This window comes from Bubalus kerabau, chromosome 3 (genome assembly GCF_029407905.1).
Source record: "Bubalus kerabau isolate K-KA32 ecotype Philippines breed swamp buffalo chromosome 3, PCC_UOA_SB_1v2, whole genome shotgun sequence".
Lineage (NCBI taxonomy): Eukaryota > Metazoa > Chordata > Mammalia > Artiodactyla > Bovidae > Bubalus > Bubalus kerabau.
The window spans coordinates 67,384,540-67,397,181 of record NC_073626.1 but is presented as its reverse complement, the minus strand read 5'-3'; the positions used below and the strand labels follow the sequence as shown (position 1 = coordinate 67,397,181).

Here is a 12,642-nt window from a genome sequence, read left to right as displayed (position 1 = left end):
TTCAGTAATTTTAGCTTCCAAATAGAATTGTTGTGAGGAACAGATGAGAAACTACATTTCAGTGCTAAAAAGGTGCTCAATACATAGTAAGGACTTGTCAAATGTTAGATAAATGTTTTTTCCATCTAATGGGTTATTTGTGCTCATTTACAAAAGTTTGATAAATATTTCCGTTGCTTTTTCTAAAATTATTTTTGAAGTTCAGTTTGCTAATGAGTGTTTGTCAGCATTGAGGATGCATAGTTCAGCTACAGCAAATTTAGAGATAGGGATCTGTTTATAACCTTTAAAAAAATAAAAAGCTTGAGAAGTGCTTCCTGAATTAGTGCTCATGTTAATTCTGAGGAAGGAAATTATAGTGGTTTATGTATGTGTGTGTATATATATATACACACACACATGCCATAAAAGCTGTTTTGAGCAAAGAATAAAAAGTGACCTCATTTTTAGCACATGATTCATAATTCTCTAATCTAAAAATGGCTGTGTGCACGTGGGTTATTAATTTATTTCCTTATTCTTGCTATTTTTATGTCCTTGATTTTCTTCTACTTCTGAACAAATTGGAGTGTTTATTATGGTTTAAAAAAATAATAATAAAACACTCAAACTAGACCCCAGTCTGCTCTTATCCCCATCCACCCTGGTTCAGGCGAGTAGGAGAGGACTGCACTCATAAATGCCCATGCTCACTTCTCAGTGTTTCGGTGCCTGTGGATTTTATGGCAAATGGAGTAACTATACATAAGAATCAGCTGCTGAGGATACAGCAGTAAATCTATTTCCTTTGTTAAATTTGGCTAGGCTAAAATTTTTCAGTCATCAGCTAAGCATTGAGTCTTTTAAAATCTTGTTGCTGTTACTTAAGGCAAGCTGGTTATAAATTTGAAGCAAATAGGTAAAATATGTAGAATCTTATGTTTAATTTGTATTTTCATTCCTAACAGTATAACATTCAGGCTTATCCAACAACAGTGGTATTCAACCAGTCCAACATTCATGAATATGAAGGACATCACTCTGCTGAACAGATCTTGGAGTTCGTAGAGGTATTTTAAGTTATAGCCTATATAGCTATAAATCCTTCCATGTATGTATATACTTCATATGAGTATTTAGTTATGTTTAATAATAGGATTTGTTATTTTTATGCCAAAAACAATCTTCTGACAAAATTATTTTTTAACTTTTCTACTCTTTTATTAATAGACTTACTCTCAGAGTTCATAGCTAGTGTGTATTTTGTTTGTTACCTAGTATGGAGCCTTGTACTTGGTGGACACAATTAAATACGTGAAATTAAAACTTCTACATAAAGCCGTCACCCCTCTCCCTGCCCCTGTTTTCTCTAATCTACCACAGATTATTTCTTTTTGGTCCCATATAGATTAGATAGCAGTGAATCCCATTCTTGGATAGTTCCAAGAAATATGTGGCTAAGGACAGTCTTACCTCAGCCACCAATGGAAGGATTCTGCATGCCTCAACAGCTTATGCCAAGCCTGCTGTGTTATTAGCCCAGAAGTGCTCTACTAGAGCATCTACCCCCCTTTTTTTTTAATCACTACAAATCTTAATTGACTAAAATAGTGAACAGGGGACTCCTAAAAAAATGAACAATCGTAGCTTATTATCTGTGCAGTTGCCCTCCCAGCCTCTGTCCTACTCTTCTCTTCCTCCTCCTGAAAAATAATAGCTTTTTGTTTTATGTTGTTTGTCTCCCCAGGGAAGCTAACATAATTAGTATTACCCAGTCATGATAGACTGAAGCTCGTTATTAACAAAACAGCATTTGAAACAAGTGATCTGAGGTTGTGCAGTATCTCAAGTGGGAATGTCAGAAAAATAGGATAGTAGGCTTTCCATTAATAATTAAAGGGTCCTTTCCAAACCAATTATTGGTTCCAAAAAGAACTATGTGGCCTATGTAGACATCTGGGCAGCTCTTGAAACTCTTGCCTCATCTACCCATAGCCTAAAAGTTGCCACTTTTCTCTGCCTAAGATGGTTTTAGTAATACATGGAGATAAGAAAATATTCCTTGATTTAATAAGACTGATGAGCAGAATCCAAACTTAAAAAGTAAATTAAGGATCATTTCTTCCTTTTTTAAAATAATCCACTATAGATTCTCTTTAAATATCCTAATGTATCCTTTGATCATTCAAAAGCAGAAACTTTTCCAAGTGACATATACCAACAATTTGCCCAAGACTATGTGAACTACTCTTTTTTATATCTGTTACAATGAATGATATATTCTCTTTAGGATCTTATGAATCCTTCAGTGATCTCTTTAACACCTACTACTTTCAACGAACTGGTTAAACAAAGAAAGCATGATGAAGTCTGGATGGTTGATTTCTATTCTCCATGGTGTCATCCATGTCAAGTCTTAATGCCAGAATGGAAAAGAATGGCCCGGGTATAGTAAAAGAATTTATTGTCCAAGTCTTAACATTTACTAAGAATGTTTATTTAACAATTACTTTGAAACTGAGATGAATGAACCTACCTCCAGATTGTCACTTAATAAGAGTTTTGATCATTTTTTATATAACGATTAGATTTCAACTCTACTTCTGTCTGGTACTGAATAGTATACAATAATGACCCTTTTTTCTGTGTCACTTGGTTTGACCAAATTTCTGCCAACATCAACACAAAGATCCTCTTTGTTTCATATTAATATTTTTTCTACTTCTTCATTGTTAGAGCTTAGAAATAGTTTCTCCACAGTATTATAAGATAATAAAGAAAAAAATGGCCTTGATCAATGAAATAGTTAGATTTTTAAATTTCCTACAGAGCATTATAAATCTTGAAAGATTGGAAACAAATTATTTAAATACCAGAATGGAAAACGCAATTACTGTTTTATTTATAAGGTAAAAAATGAATAAACCTAAGAGTTTCATCCACCTCATTAGAACTGATTCAAATGTATTCTTTTTAATCCAGAAAGAAAAACATGAATACAGTATATTAACGCATATATATGGAATTTAGAAAGATGGTAACAATAACCCTGTGTACGAGACAGCAAAAGAGACACTGATGTATAGAACAGTCTTATGGACTCTGTGAGAGAGGGAGAGGGTGGGAAGATTTGGGAGAATGGCATTGAAACATGTAAAATATCATGCATGAAACGAGTTGCCAGTCCAGGTTCGATGCACGATACTGGATGCTTGGGGCTGGTGCACTGGGACGACCCAGAGGGATGGAATGGGGAGGGAGGAGGGTTCAGGATGGGGAACACATGTATACCTGTGGTGGATTCATTTTGATATTTGGCAAAACTAATACAATTATGTAAAGTTTAAAAATAAAATAAAATTAAAATAAATAAAACCTCTTTTAAAAATTCAAAAAAAAAATAAATAAACCTAAGAGTTAACATTCTTTCTAGTATTTAAATTCATAATAATATAATTTTCCATTCTTTTCAATAAAATTTTTAAATTCGGGCATGACTCAGTATGCTATCTGCAATCCACATTTCCATTTTAAAAAGTAATTTTAAAGTACTATTGCAAAGAAATTCATTAGTTCTTGGTTTTTGACATCAAATTTTAGATATATGTAATTTTCCCCATGTAATAGATGAATAAAATCAGTTATTTAGTTTACAGTAATTTTAGTAAGTTTTTGACTACAAAATTAGATTTCCAATTCATTACTGTAAATGTTCTATCATGTTTTAAGCCCTTAACCATTTGTATTTGGCAAAAATCACTGGTAGATAATATAATAACCATCTAATGGTAACTACTTCTCTATTGTAAACATAAAAAATTTTTATGGAGGTAATTTAATTCTAATTACTTTGATCTATTCATGTTTTTTTTTTCTTTTATAGACATTAATTGGACTGATCAATGTGGGCAGTATAGACTGCCAACAGTATCATTCTTTTTGTGCCCAAGAAAATGTTCGGAGATACCCTGAGATAAGATTTTTTCCCCAAAAATCAAATAAAGCTTATGAATATCAGTAAGTATTCTGTAAAATTTGAAGGCATTTATATAATCATTTATTTTTATACAGTTAAAATTTTAAAGTTATGCTAACTAAATAAAAGTTAAACCACCCAGTATTTTGGGAGAACCCACACCTTATTGAAAATAGTGTGGGAATAAGGAATTTACAAAGCGAAAAGTGAACTGCATGGGCACACCGATTGTGAAGCTGACAGTCTAGTAGAGAAGGAAATGAGAGGAGGAACATTTATTAAGCCCCTCTTTGGTTTCAGGTACTGTACTAGAGACTTTTTGCTCACATTATTTCCACTTGTCTTCACACATACTCTTGAGAAGTAAGAATTATTACCCTTCCTACTATTATAGATAAATAAACTTTCACAGACCTTGGATAACTTTCCCAAGTCGCACATCTGCGAAGGTTTGAGGTTGGGCTTTGAGCTCAGATCGGTGTCACCCGTGCTGTTTCAACAACACTATATGGCATTTCAAGTAGGAAACTCAAATACAAGACAGAATATGGTAAATATTATTAAAAACTAAAAATGAACCATGGATTTCAGAGAAAAGGATCACAACCATGAGAGGAAATCATGAGGCAGCGTTTATGCTGTCCCTTTTGACATGTGTCTTAAAAAGTGGATAGGAATTTGACGGACTGTAATAACCAGGGTAAAGGTTTCAGAACCAAAGCCTTGGATATTTTGAGTTTTGCCATTACCATAGGTCTGTGGGAGATGTCCAGCAGACATCTAAACATTTAGGTCTGTTTTGAGCATACGCACACACACAAAAACGTCAAGACTAGAGAAAAATATGTTTGGAAAGCCATGTAAGCCTTGTAAGCTTAGTATTTGTGGCTAAGGTATATCTGAGAAAAGAGGTGCCAGATAAAGTCAGTCAACTAAACTTTTAAATTGCTACAAAGGAATTGTTTTCTGAACATACCCAATAATAGAAATAACTGTTTACAACTTACATATTTTTCTTCTTTCAGTAGTTACAATGGTTGGAATAGAGATGCTTATTCCCTAAGAATCTGGGGTCTAGGGTGAGTAATTAAATTATGTATAATTGTATAAATTATATTCAATGCTCTTTACCTTCCTCTTATGTCTGTGGCTAAATTTACTCAGTTAAGGTTCTAGCACTTTAAAGTAACACTTAGGAAAGTTCTAGCACTTAGGAAAGACTATAATTTACCAAGATAAGGTTATGCTTTATTATATTGTCATTCTTTGAAGTCTACTTTTAACTTATAAAGATTTGCGATAGTCTATTCTAGATGTTTGCTTTGACTTGTATAATAAATAATTTTGATCCCTTGTCACAGATTTTTACCTCAAGCATCTATAGATCTAACACCTCAGACTTTCAATGAAAAGGTTTTACAAGGGAAAAACCACTGGGTGGTTGATTTCTATGCTCCTTGGTGTGGACCTTGCCAGAACTTTGCTCCAGAGTTTGAGCTCTTGGCTAGGGTAAGTCTTATCTATCTACTTAAATAAGTTGTAGTCACACTCATGTTTTAATAATTAGATAAGATTTTGTAAATAATAATTTTTTCCTTAAAAGTTGCCTCTGAATTTAAAAACTCTGTTCCATTTCTGTGATTTTGATCTTTGCCGTAGGTTCTTGCTTCTTCACTAAAGCTTGTAACTACCTACCTATCTTGATTGAAAACATCTACTTAACCAAAATAGCCAGAAACCTCGCTTCTTCCCTTGTTCTTTATTTTCTTCCTGCTGCCCTGCAGGCAGTCACTAGGTCCTGTCACTAGATCTGTCAGTTCAGTCTCCTAAACTTCTTTGAAATCTGTCATCCCTCTGCTAGCCTTTTGGTCACGCCTTCATCGTCTAGACTTAGTTATATGTGCCTCTTAACTAGTCTCATACTGCCAGTCTTCCTTCTTCAGTTCCACCCTAATGATCTTTCTGAAATATTGCCTTCTCTAGCTTTCTGTTAACCACATTTCTTGACATGCGTTCTTGATTACAACTGTCTAATCTGACCCTCCTGACCTCTTTAGCTTTTTCCTTCTCCCTGACAGTATACTCCAGGCACGACAACATACTCCAGGTTCTCTGAACAAGTGCTCTTACGTACATGCTGTTCCCTCTCTAAAATGCGTTTTCCTTACTTTGGCCATCTGGATTGTTTTTTTTGCCCCTGATCTACAAAACCTAGCTCCATTGGAATTTCTGTATTCTCTCCCCTTCCCAGTACCCCTTCAGGATACTTACACGTTGTATATTAACTATATCTGTCTCCTCCAGAAACTGTGAGCTTCTTGAAAGCAGTATATGTCTTACCTATCTGTATATCTCCGGTGTCTTAACTCGATGAACACTTACAAAATGAAAGTAAACGCAGTTTATTTTGGTGTTTCTGTCATAAGTCCTAAATTGTTAGCTTCCCCACCTCTGTACTCAAGGAATTTTGCCTTTGGCTACAGAACGTTCATTAGAATGAGAAAGCCAGCTCTAGTTCCACCAGCCTGAAACAAAAGCTGAGCATCCAGAGAGATTTCAAACTCCTGTGGAGCCATAAGAGATCGTTTTAGTTATTGACTGGTTTTTGAAATAAAAGGTTATTCTTTTTTTTTTCCTACATATCTTTTTTCCTCTTATGCCTTTTTTTCTCCAGTAATCCTAAGAAAAATGTTTTATTCCCTTAAGTACTGAAAAACTTAATTTAGCTATTTTGTAACGCAGCTGTATCTTGAATATAGCAGAAAATTATTTAAAAGGTCATTCAGCAAATCCTGAGCACCAAACACTAAAAAACACTATGCCAAACATTAGGGCTGAAAAAATGGAAAGATGAATATTGCATGTTTTTTAAATGAGATTTTAATCTATTGGGAAGGTAAAATGCAAATATATATAAATCAGTAGGATCTTTACTATAGTGAAATTAGAGCAAAACAAGAGTATGGGGAGCAGATCAGAGTCATACCAGGAGACAAAAGGCTCCACGGAAAAGGTAGTATTTGAGATGAGAATTGCAATATGGCTAGGACGGTGGCACTTGGAAGGGTTGACTCAGGGGTACTCTAAACGGAGAAGACAGAATTTGCAGAGATGCAGGACGCACGGACAGCGGAGCAAGTTCAGGCTTTTCCTCTGGTGCCAGTGTCACCAGAGGATAAAGCTAAAAGGGGCATGGCCAAAACTGAGGCTCTTAGCCAGGCAAGGACGAGATGGTTTGGTCAGCTTGCCTGCACTCACACTGTACACTTTTCCTCGCTGCTCATACTGCTCAGAATGTATTCTATAGAAGCATGGGAGGAGAGCTGTTGGATATGTCAGGATCCACTTTATATTGTAGAAGGATCACACTGAACGGACTGAACCTGGCCTCAAGACGAGAGAAAGATCAGAGCACCAAAACCAGTATAGTGTCCTTCTGTAACTGAGAGTACAAGCCAGCTAGATTTCTCTGACCTTCACTATGAGAGCGAGAGAGAGAGAGAGAGAATGTGTGTATGTGTGTGTGTGTGTGTGTGTGTGTGTACGCGCACACGTGCTTCTGCATGCAGCCTTGCTGATGCCCTAGCACAAGTTAGTCTGCCTTTAGTACCCCAACCTTGGGGGCAAAATTACAGGTAGTCGGGATATTTTAATTGTCCTGAAGTGAGAGGTGATAACCTGAACCAGGATTATGGCAGTGGTCATACAAAGAATGAAACAAATATGAGAGATAAGAATGACTAGGATTTAGTTAGTGTTTATTTGTGATAAGTGTAGGAGAAAAAGGAGTCTAGCGTGGCTCTAGTTTCTGGCCTGAATTAAGTGAACAGTAAGACAGAAGGGCTGGTAGGTTAAGGGGGAAAGGAGTCATTTTAGAAATGGTATCTTTAAGGTGCTTTAGCTGAGACAGGCCAGTACATAGTTGACTGCAATCAAGGAAATGTTGGGGTTTAGCAGCATATAGGTGTATAAAATCTCCCTGGGAGATTGTTCACAGTGGGAAAAAATGCTGATGAAATACGGAACTGTGGTTGGACATTTCGAGGGGCAGGTGTAGGAGGAGTGCCCCTTGCTGGAAATGAAGAACAGTAACGAGAGGAATCGGGTAGCCAAGAGACTAGTGGTAAGTACCAGGAAAGAAGAGAGGAGAGAAAGGAGTGATCAATCATGTCAGACACTCACTAAGAAGACTGAAAAGTGTTCATTGAGTTTGGTCAAATAGAAGTCATTGGTGAACTTACAGCAGTTTCAGCAGAGGGAGCAGTGAGAACAGAAGCTAGCTAAAATGTGTTGATAGTAAGTAGATGATGGGGAAGTGGTCAAGGAATAAATTCGAAAAAAAAGCAGGGTGGCAGTTAGAGGAATCAGTGCCATTAAGGAAGGGATTCTTTTTTGGTCATATGTATATATGCTAAACAACAGCAACAGTATATGCTCACGAGTGAATAAGAGCTCTGATGGGGAGGGACCAGAGAATGTTGAGATAGTCAGCCTTCCATGGGAGGAGGTTGCTCACCTCAGCAGATGAGACTGGAGATAGGAGGAACAGAAAGACAGAATCTCAGACATTTGTGGGTGACAGATGCATTGTGGGTGACAGGAAGAAGGTGAGGTCCTTCAGGGTAAAGCTTCTCAATTTTCTTGATAAGGCAAAGGAGGGTTTATTTGCTATTGGAGGGGCCGTGCTAGGTAAATAAGAGTTCAGAGCTAGTAAGAATTTGGAAGCAGTCTTGCTTAAATGGAAAAGATTAAAACTATGTTGTTTTGGTTTGGGGGTTTTTAAGTAACAAATCCTTGCATTTATAAATATTTAAAATTTTTAGTATCATATTGCTCTGTGGTTGCCAGAGTAGTAGATAGCAAAGAGAATAACAACAAAGCATATGATTCTTTTTTCAGACACTTAAAGGAAAAGTAAAAGCTGGAAAAGTAGACTGTCAGGCTTATGCTCAAACCTGCCAGAAGGCAGGTATCAGAGCCTATCCGACTGTGAGATTGTATCCTTACGAGAGGGCAAAGGTATGTACACGCCTTCCTCTGTGTCCCTTTTCTTTAGCAGGTAAAGCTTTTCTAGTTTCTTGCCTTTTGTCGTTTCTCACTGTGTTGCATGCCACTGAAACAGCTGCTTTTCACATACACATGAAGTGATTTTAAAATTTTGTTCTGCCTCACAGTTGATATGATGGTCTCCAGTGCCTTAAAATTTCTGAACTCATGAATAGGGAACTACTAAATACACATACCAAAACACTAACAGTGGTTTTGTGTGGGTGGTAGAATTCAAGGTAATTCTGTGACGTTTTGTGTTTCCTATTTTTACAGAATTAACATATATTACCTTTATGATTAGTTCTTCCAGGAAAGAAAGAGAATGCTGTCATAACTGAAATAGCCTTAGTATCTGAAAATTTATCTTGAGGAATATGCATTAATGGTTTAGACTATTAAAGTTAGGGTGTTGTGATTCATTCATAATTTCTTTGTTTGGGCCACTGACACTGCGGTTTTTTTTAACTTTCTTTTTAAAAAGACAGTTTAACCCATTAGACCTGGGTCTTGATGGTCACTCATACAAAAGTATATACCTTTCAGCCAGTATAACTGCTAACCGAAAGGATTCATGACCTTTGCCATCTTCCTAAGTAAAAGACTAAGACATTTTTGACAATAAAGCTGTGATAGACAAGTACTTGTTATGCATACATTTTCTGGTAAAACATTGAGATAAATAATTTCAAATGTTTTGCTACATACCTTTTGAGAAAGTATATCAGATTAAGATCTTGTGCAATTTATTTGCGATTATAATGCATTTTGAAATAGAGCTAAAGAAACTAGATGATGAATTTCAGAATTCTAGATTTGTCAGACACCTACATTTTTCAGTGAAAGATTCTTATTTGTGATGAAGGTATCTCTCTCTCAACAACAGTCTGGGGTAAGCAGAACTCAGAGTAAAGGAACTTTATACCAAAGCCTGAATCTTCATTCCTCTGGCTTCCAAGTTCTCAGAACACCTTGAGAATTAGATATATAAATAGGTGTCTTATTCAGGTAGAATGATGTTAGGGAAATATCAGTGTAATGAGCAGTCACAGAATTAATCAGGCCATACAGGGAACTGTTTGAAAACATGATGTCACCATATGTCCGAATGGAAAGGCAGGGGTAGAATCCAGAAGTCCAGCAGACAAGGCCACAGCAGAATAAAGATCGAAGTGAGAAGTACCAACCAGGTGAACAGCTATTCACAGAAACAGAATCCTAGCATAGTTTGAAGTTCCACCAGGAAGAAGGAAACTGGTGGCTCCAGATCCAAAATAAACAGACCTGGATGTATTGACCTGACCTTCCCCCTGCTTTTCAGCCACCTTCCTGCCATAGGCAGATGAGAACCAGGAAGTACATTGCTTTGCATTGTTGTAATTGGTCAAAGTTTTGTCTGTGCCAACCAGTGACTTTAGAATGTTTTGAGTCCTCTGGGGACATCTTTTCTTATACAGTTTAGATGTTTTGAGACATTTGGAGTTAGCAATGCATTTTAACCAATTAATTAATTTACATGTTTCCATAACAGTATTGTTAGTATTTATTTCTGGTAAGTTATTGGTTGATTGCTTTTGCCAGCAGCATTTCCTTGAAGAAGTTTTAAGTTTTAAACATTTAATCAAGTTTCTTAGGTGGAAATATCAGTTTTGTTTAGATACTTAAAAGGTTATAAGAAGAGTATTTTCAATTTTAGAGAAATACTTGGGGAGAGCAAATAGACTCCAGAGATGCAAAAGAGATTGCTACCTTAATATATGAAAAATTGGAAAAGCTCCAAAATCATGAAAAAAGAGATAAGGTAAGGACTAAATCTAGAACTGACTTTGACAGACATTATTTAAATGTGTTCTTAATGTACAGTATATGTATCAAACAGTAAAGCAAAGCTTCAAAAAACAGTAAGGTGGTTGGAAACTTTTTCTTTGGAAACTATGAAAATCAGAATGTAGCTTCTGAAATGCTTAGAAATTTGGACAAGCCATTTAACAGAAAAATAGTAACTATGGTCATAAATTTTGGTCAAATGTAAAAGCATTGATTTGAGCCTTAAAACACCTTTTGGAGAGCAAGTTTTCTTTTGTTCTTGGTATCGTCAGGATATATTAGAAGCCGTATTCATCTTGACCTGCCCCACCCCCTTGAATTACTAATCTGTCAAGAAGCGGTACAACCTCTTTCTTGCTCTTCTAAAGAGGGCTATCCATGTTTTCCTTTTTTAAAATCAGTATCATTGTAAGACACTTAGAAACCGACCAGCAAGTTTACAAATGGTAGAATCCTTTCTGAATGGAATTTAATACATTCACGTATAAGGTTTCTTGGATTCTTTCCCCTGTAAGGTGAAAGGACAAAGAAGAATACAGCTGCTAGAGGGCCAGAGAATCTGGCTTTATAGAGCCATGTTAGAATGATACCCTCACCTATGAAGCTTTACAGCCTACTTCAAGAATTCTATTTTATCCAAATCTAAAAGATAGAAATGAAAGTGTTTTTTTTTGTGTGTTTTTTTTTTTCATTTTTTGTGAACAGTTTTTTCTGACATTTTGGATATGTTAGTTTTCTCTCAATGTTTTATCTTTAGAATTCTGACTTTTGGCTTATTAGACATTTGAAATCAAGCATTATTAGTCAAAAGTAGAATAACTGAAATTAGGTTAAAGAGCATGCCAAAGGATGACTTTGAAAGTGTGATAAGTTACAATTGTATTACATGCCATGGGCAAGTGAGATTTGTGAGATATCCTTTTCCCACTGTTAGACAAGGTATACTTCCATGTGATCTATAAAATAAGAATATTAAGTATTTTTGAAAAAGTAAAACTTAGGTCAGTTAATTATTTTTACCTTTTAACATTAGATGTTTAAGAGAAAAGAATTCAATCACTTTTACATTATTATTGTAGGATGAACTTTAATGACGTTGAAAATGAAGAAAAAATTGAAAAGAAATCAACAGATGACATCAGAAGATACCTTTTCAGAAAGTTACTTATATTCCTGATGGGAATAAATGAACCTTATCTTGGACTTAAAATTGCACTGCCTGAATCTGTACAACATTGATATAAATGAAAGGTCTGCAGACTTTTCTATAAACGGCCAGATCATAAATATTTTAGGCTCTGTAGACCGTGTATGGTTTTTTGTTACATATTCTCTGGTTTGGTTTTGGTTACAACCCCTTAAAAAATGTAAAAACCATTCTCGACTCAGGGCTGTGTACAAATAGGCCACAAGCCACATTCAGCCTGTGGGCCACCGATTGCTGACTCCCAGAAAGGTGTTTAGGCTGGCTGGCCTAAGAGATAAAAGTGTATTTTATCACTTAGCGTTTTGGAGCTGGCCTGTAAGGAGAACTTGGTTTTCAGTCACCTGTTCTAAAAAATCTCTGAGATTGATGCTCTGACCATGTATTATTTCATTTAAAAAAACATTCAAAATGTGGGAAAACCATCTTTCTAAGGGTTGAAGAATTGGTTGTAATTTTTCACATATGAGAAAAAAATTTTCTAACAGTAAACAAATCCTATTGACTTATACAGTATTCATAAATATCTGAGTGGGTGGAATATATATAGTAATTAACTGGGCATTGTAAACTATCTCAAGTATTTCTATGTTTTAAAGATAAGTGTTCA

General features: G+C 35.7%; 1 protein-coding gene across 3 annotated transcripts in view; it reads left to right on the top strand.

Moving 5' to 3' along the window:
• DNAJC10 (DnaJ heat shock protein family (Hsp40) member C10) overlaps positions 1 to 12,131 on the top strand; it is a 47,970-nt gene extending 35,839 nt beyond the window's left edge. For all 3 annotated transcript variants that reach the window (XM_055572009.1, XM_055572010.1, XM_055572008.1), the window contains 8 exons: positions 948 to 1,049; positions 2,270 to 2,425; positions 3,863 to 3,996; positions 4,981 to 5,034; positions 5,317 to 5,464; positions 8,855 to 8,974; positions 10,698 to 10,802; positions 11,908 to 12,131. In XM_055572009.1, coding sequence (XP_055427984.1) covers positions 948 to 1,049; positions 2,270 to 2,425; positions 3,863 to 3,996; positions 4,981 to 5,034; positions 5,317 to 5,464; positions 8,855 to 8,974; positions 10,698 to 10,802; positions 11,908 to 11,919 — 831 coding nt within the window. In that variant the 3' untranslated portion in view covers positions 11,920 to 12,131. The remainder of the gene's footprint in view (positions 1 to 947; positions 1,050 to 2,269; positions 2,426 to 3,862; positions 3,997 to 4,980; positions 5,035 to 5,316; positions 5,465 to 8,854; positions 8,975 to 10,697; positions 10,803 to 11,907) is intronic.
• Positions 12,132 to 12,642: the final 511 nt, after the last annotated feature.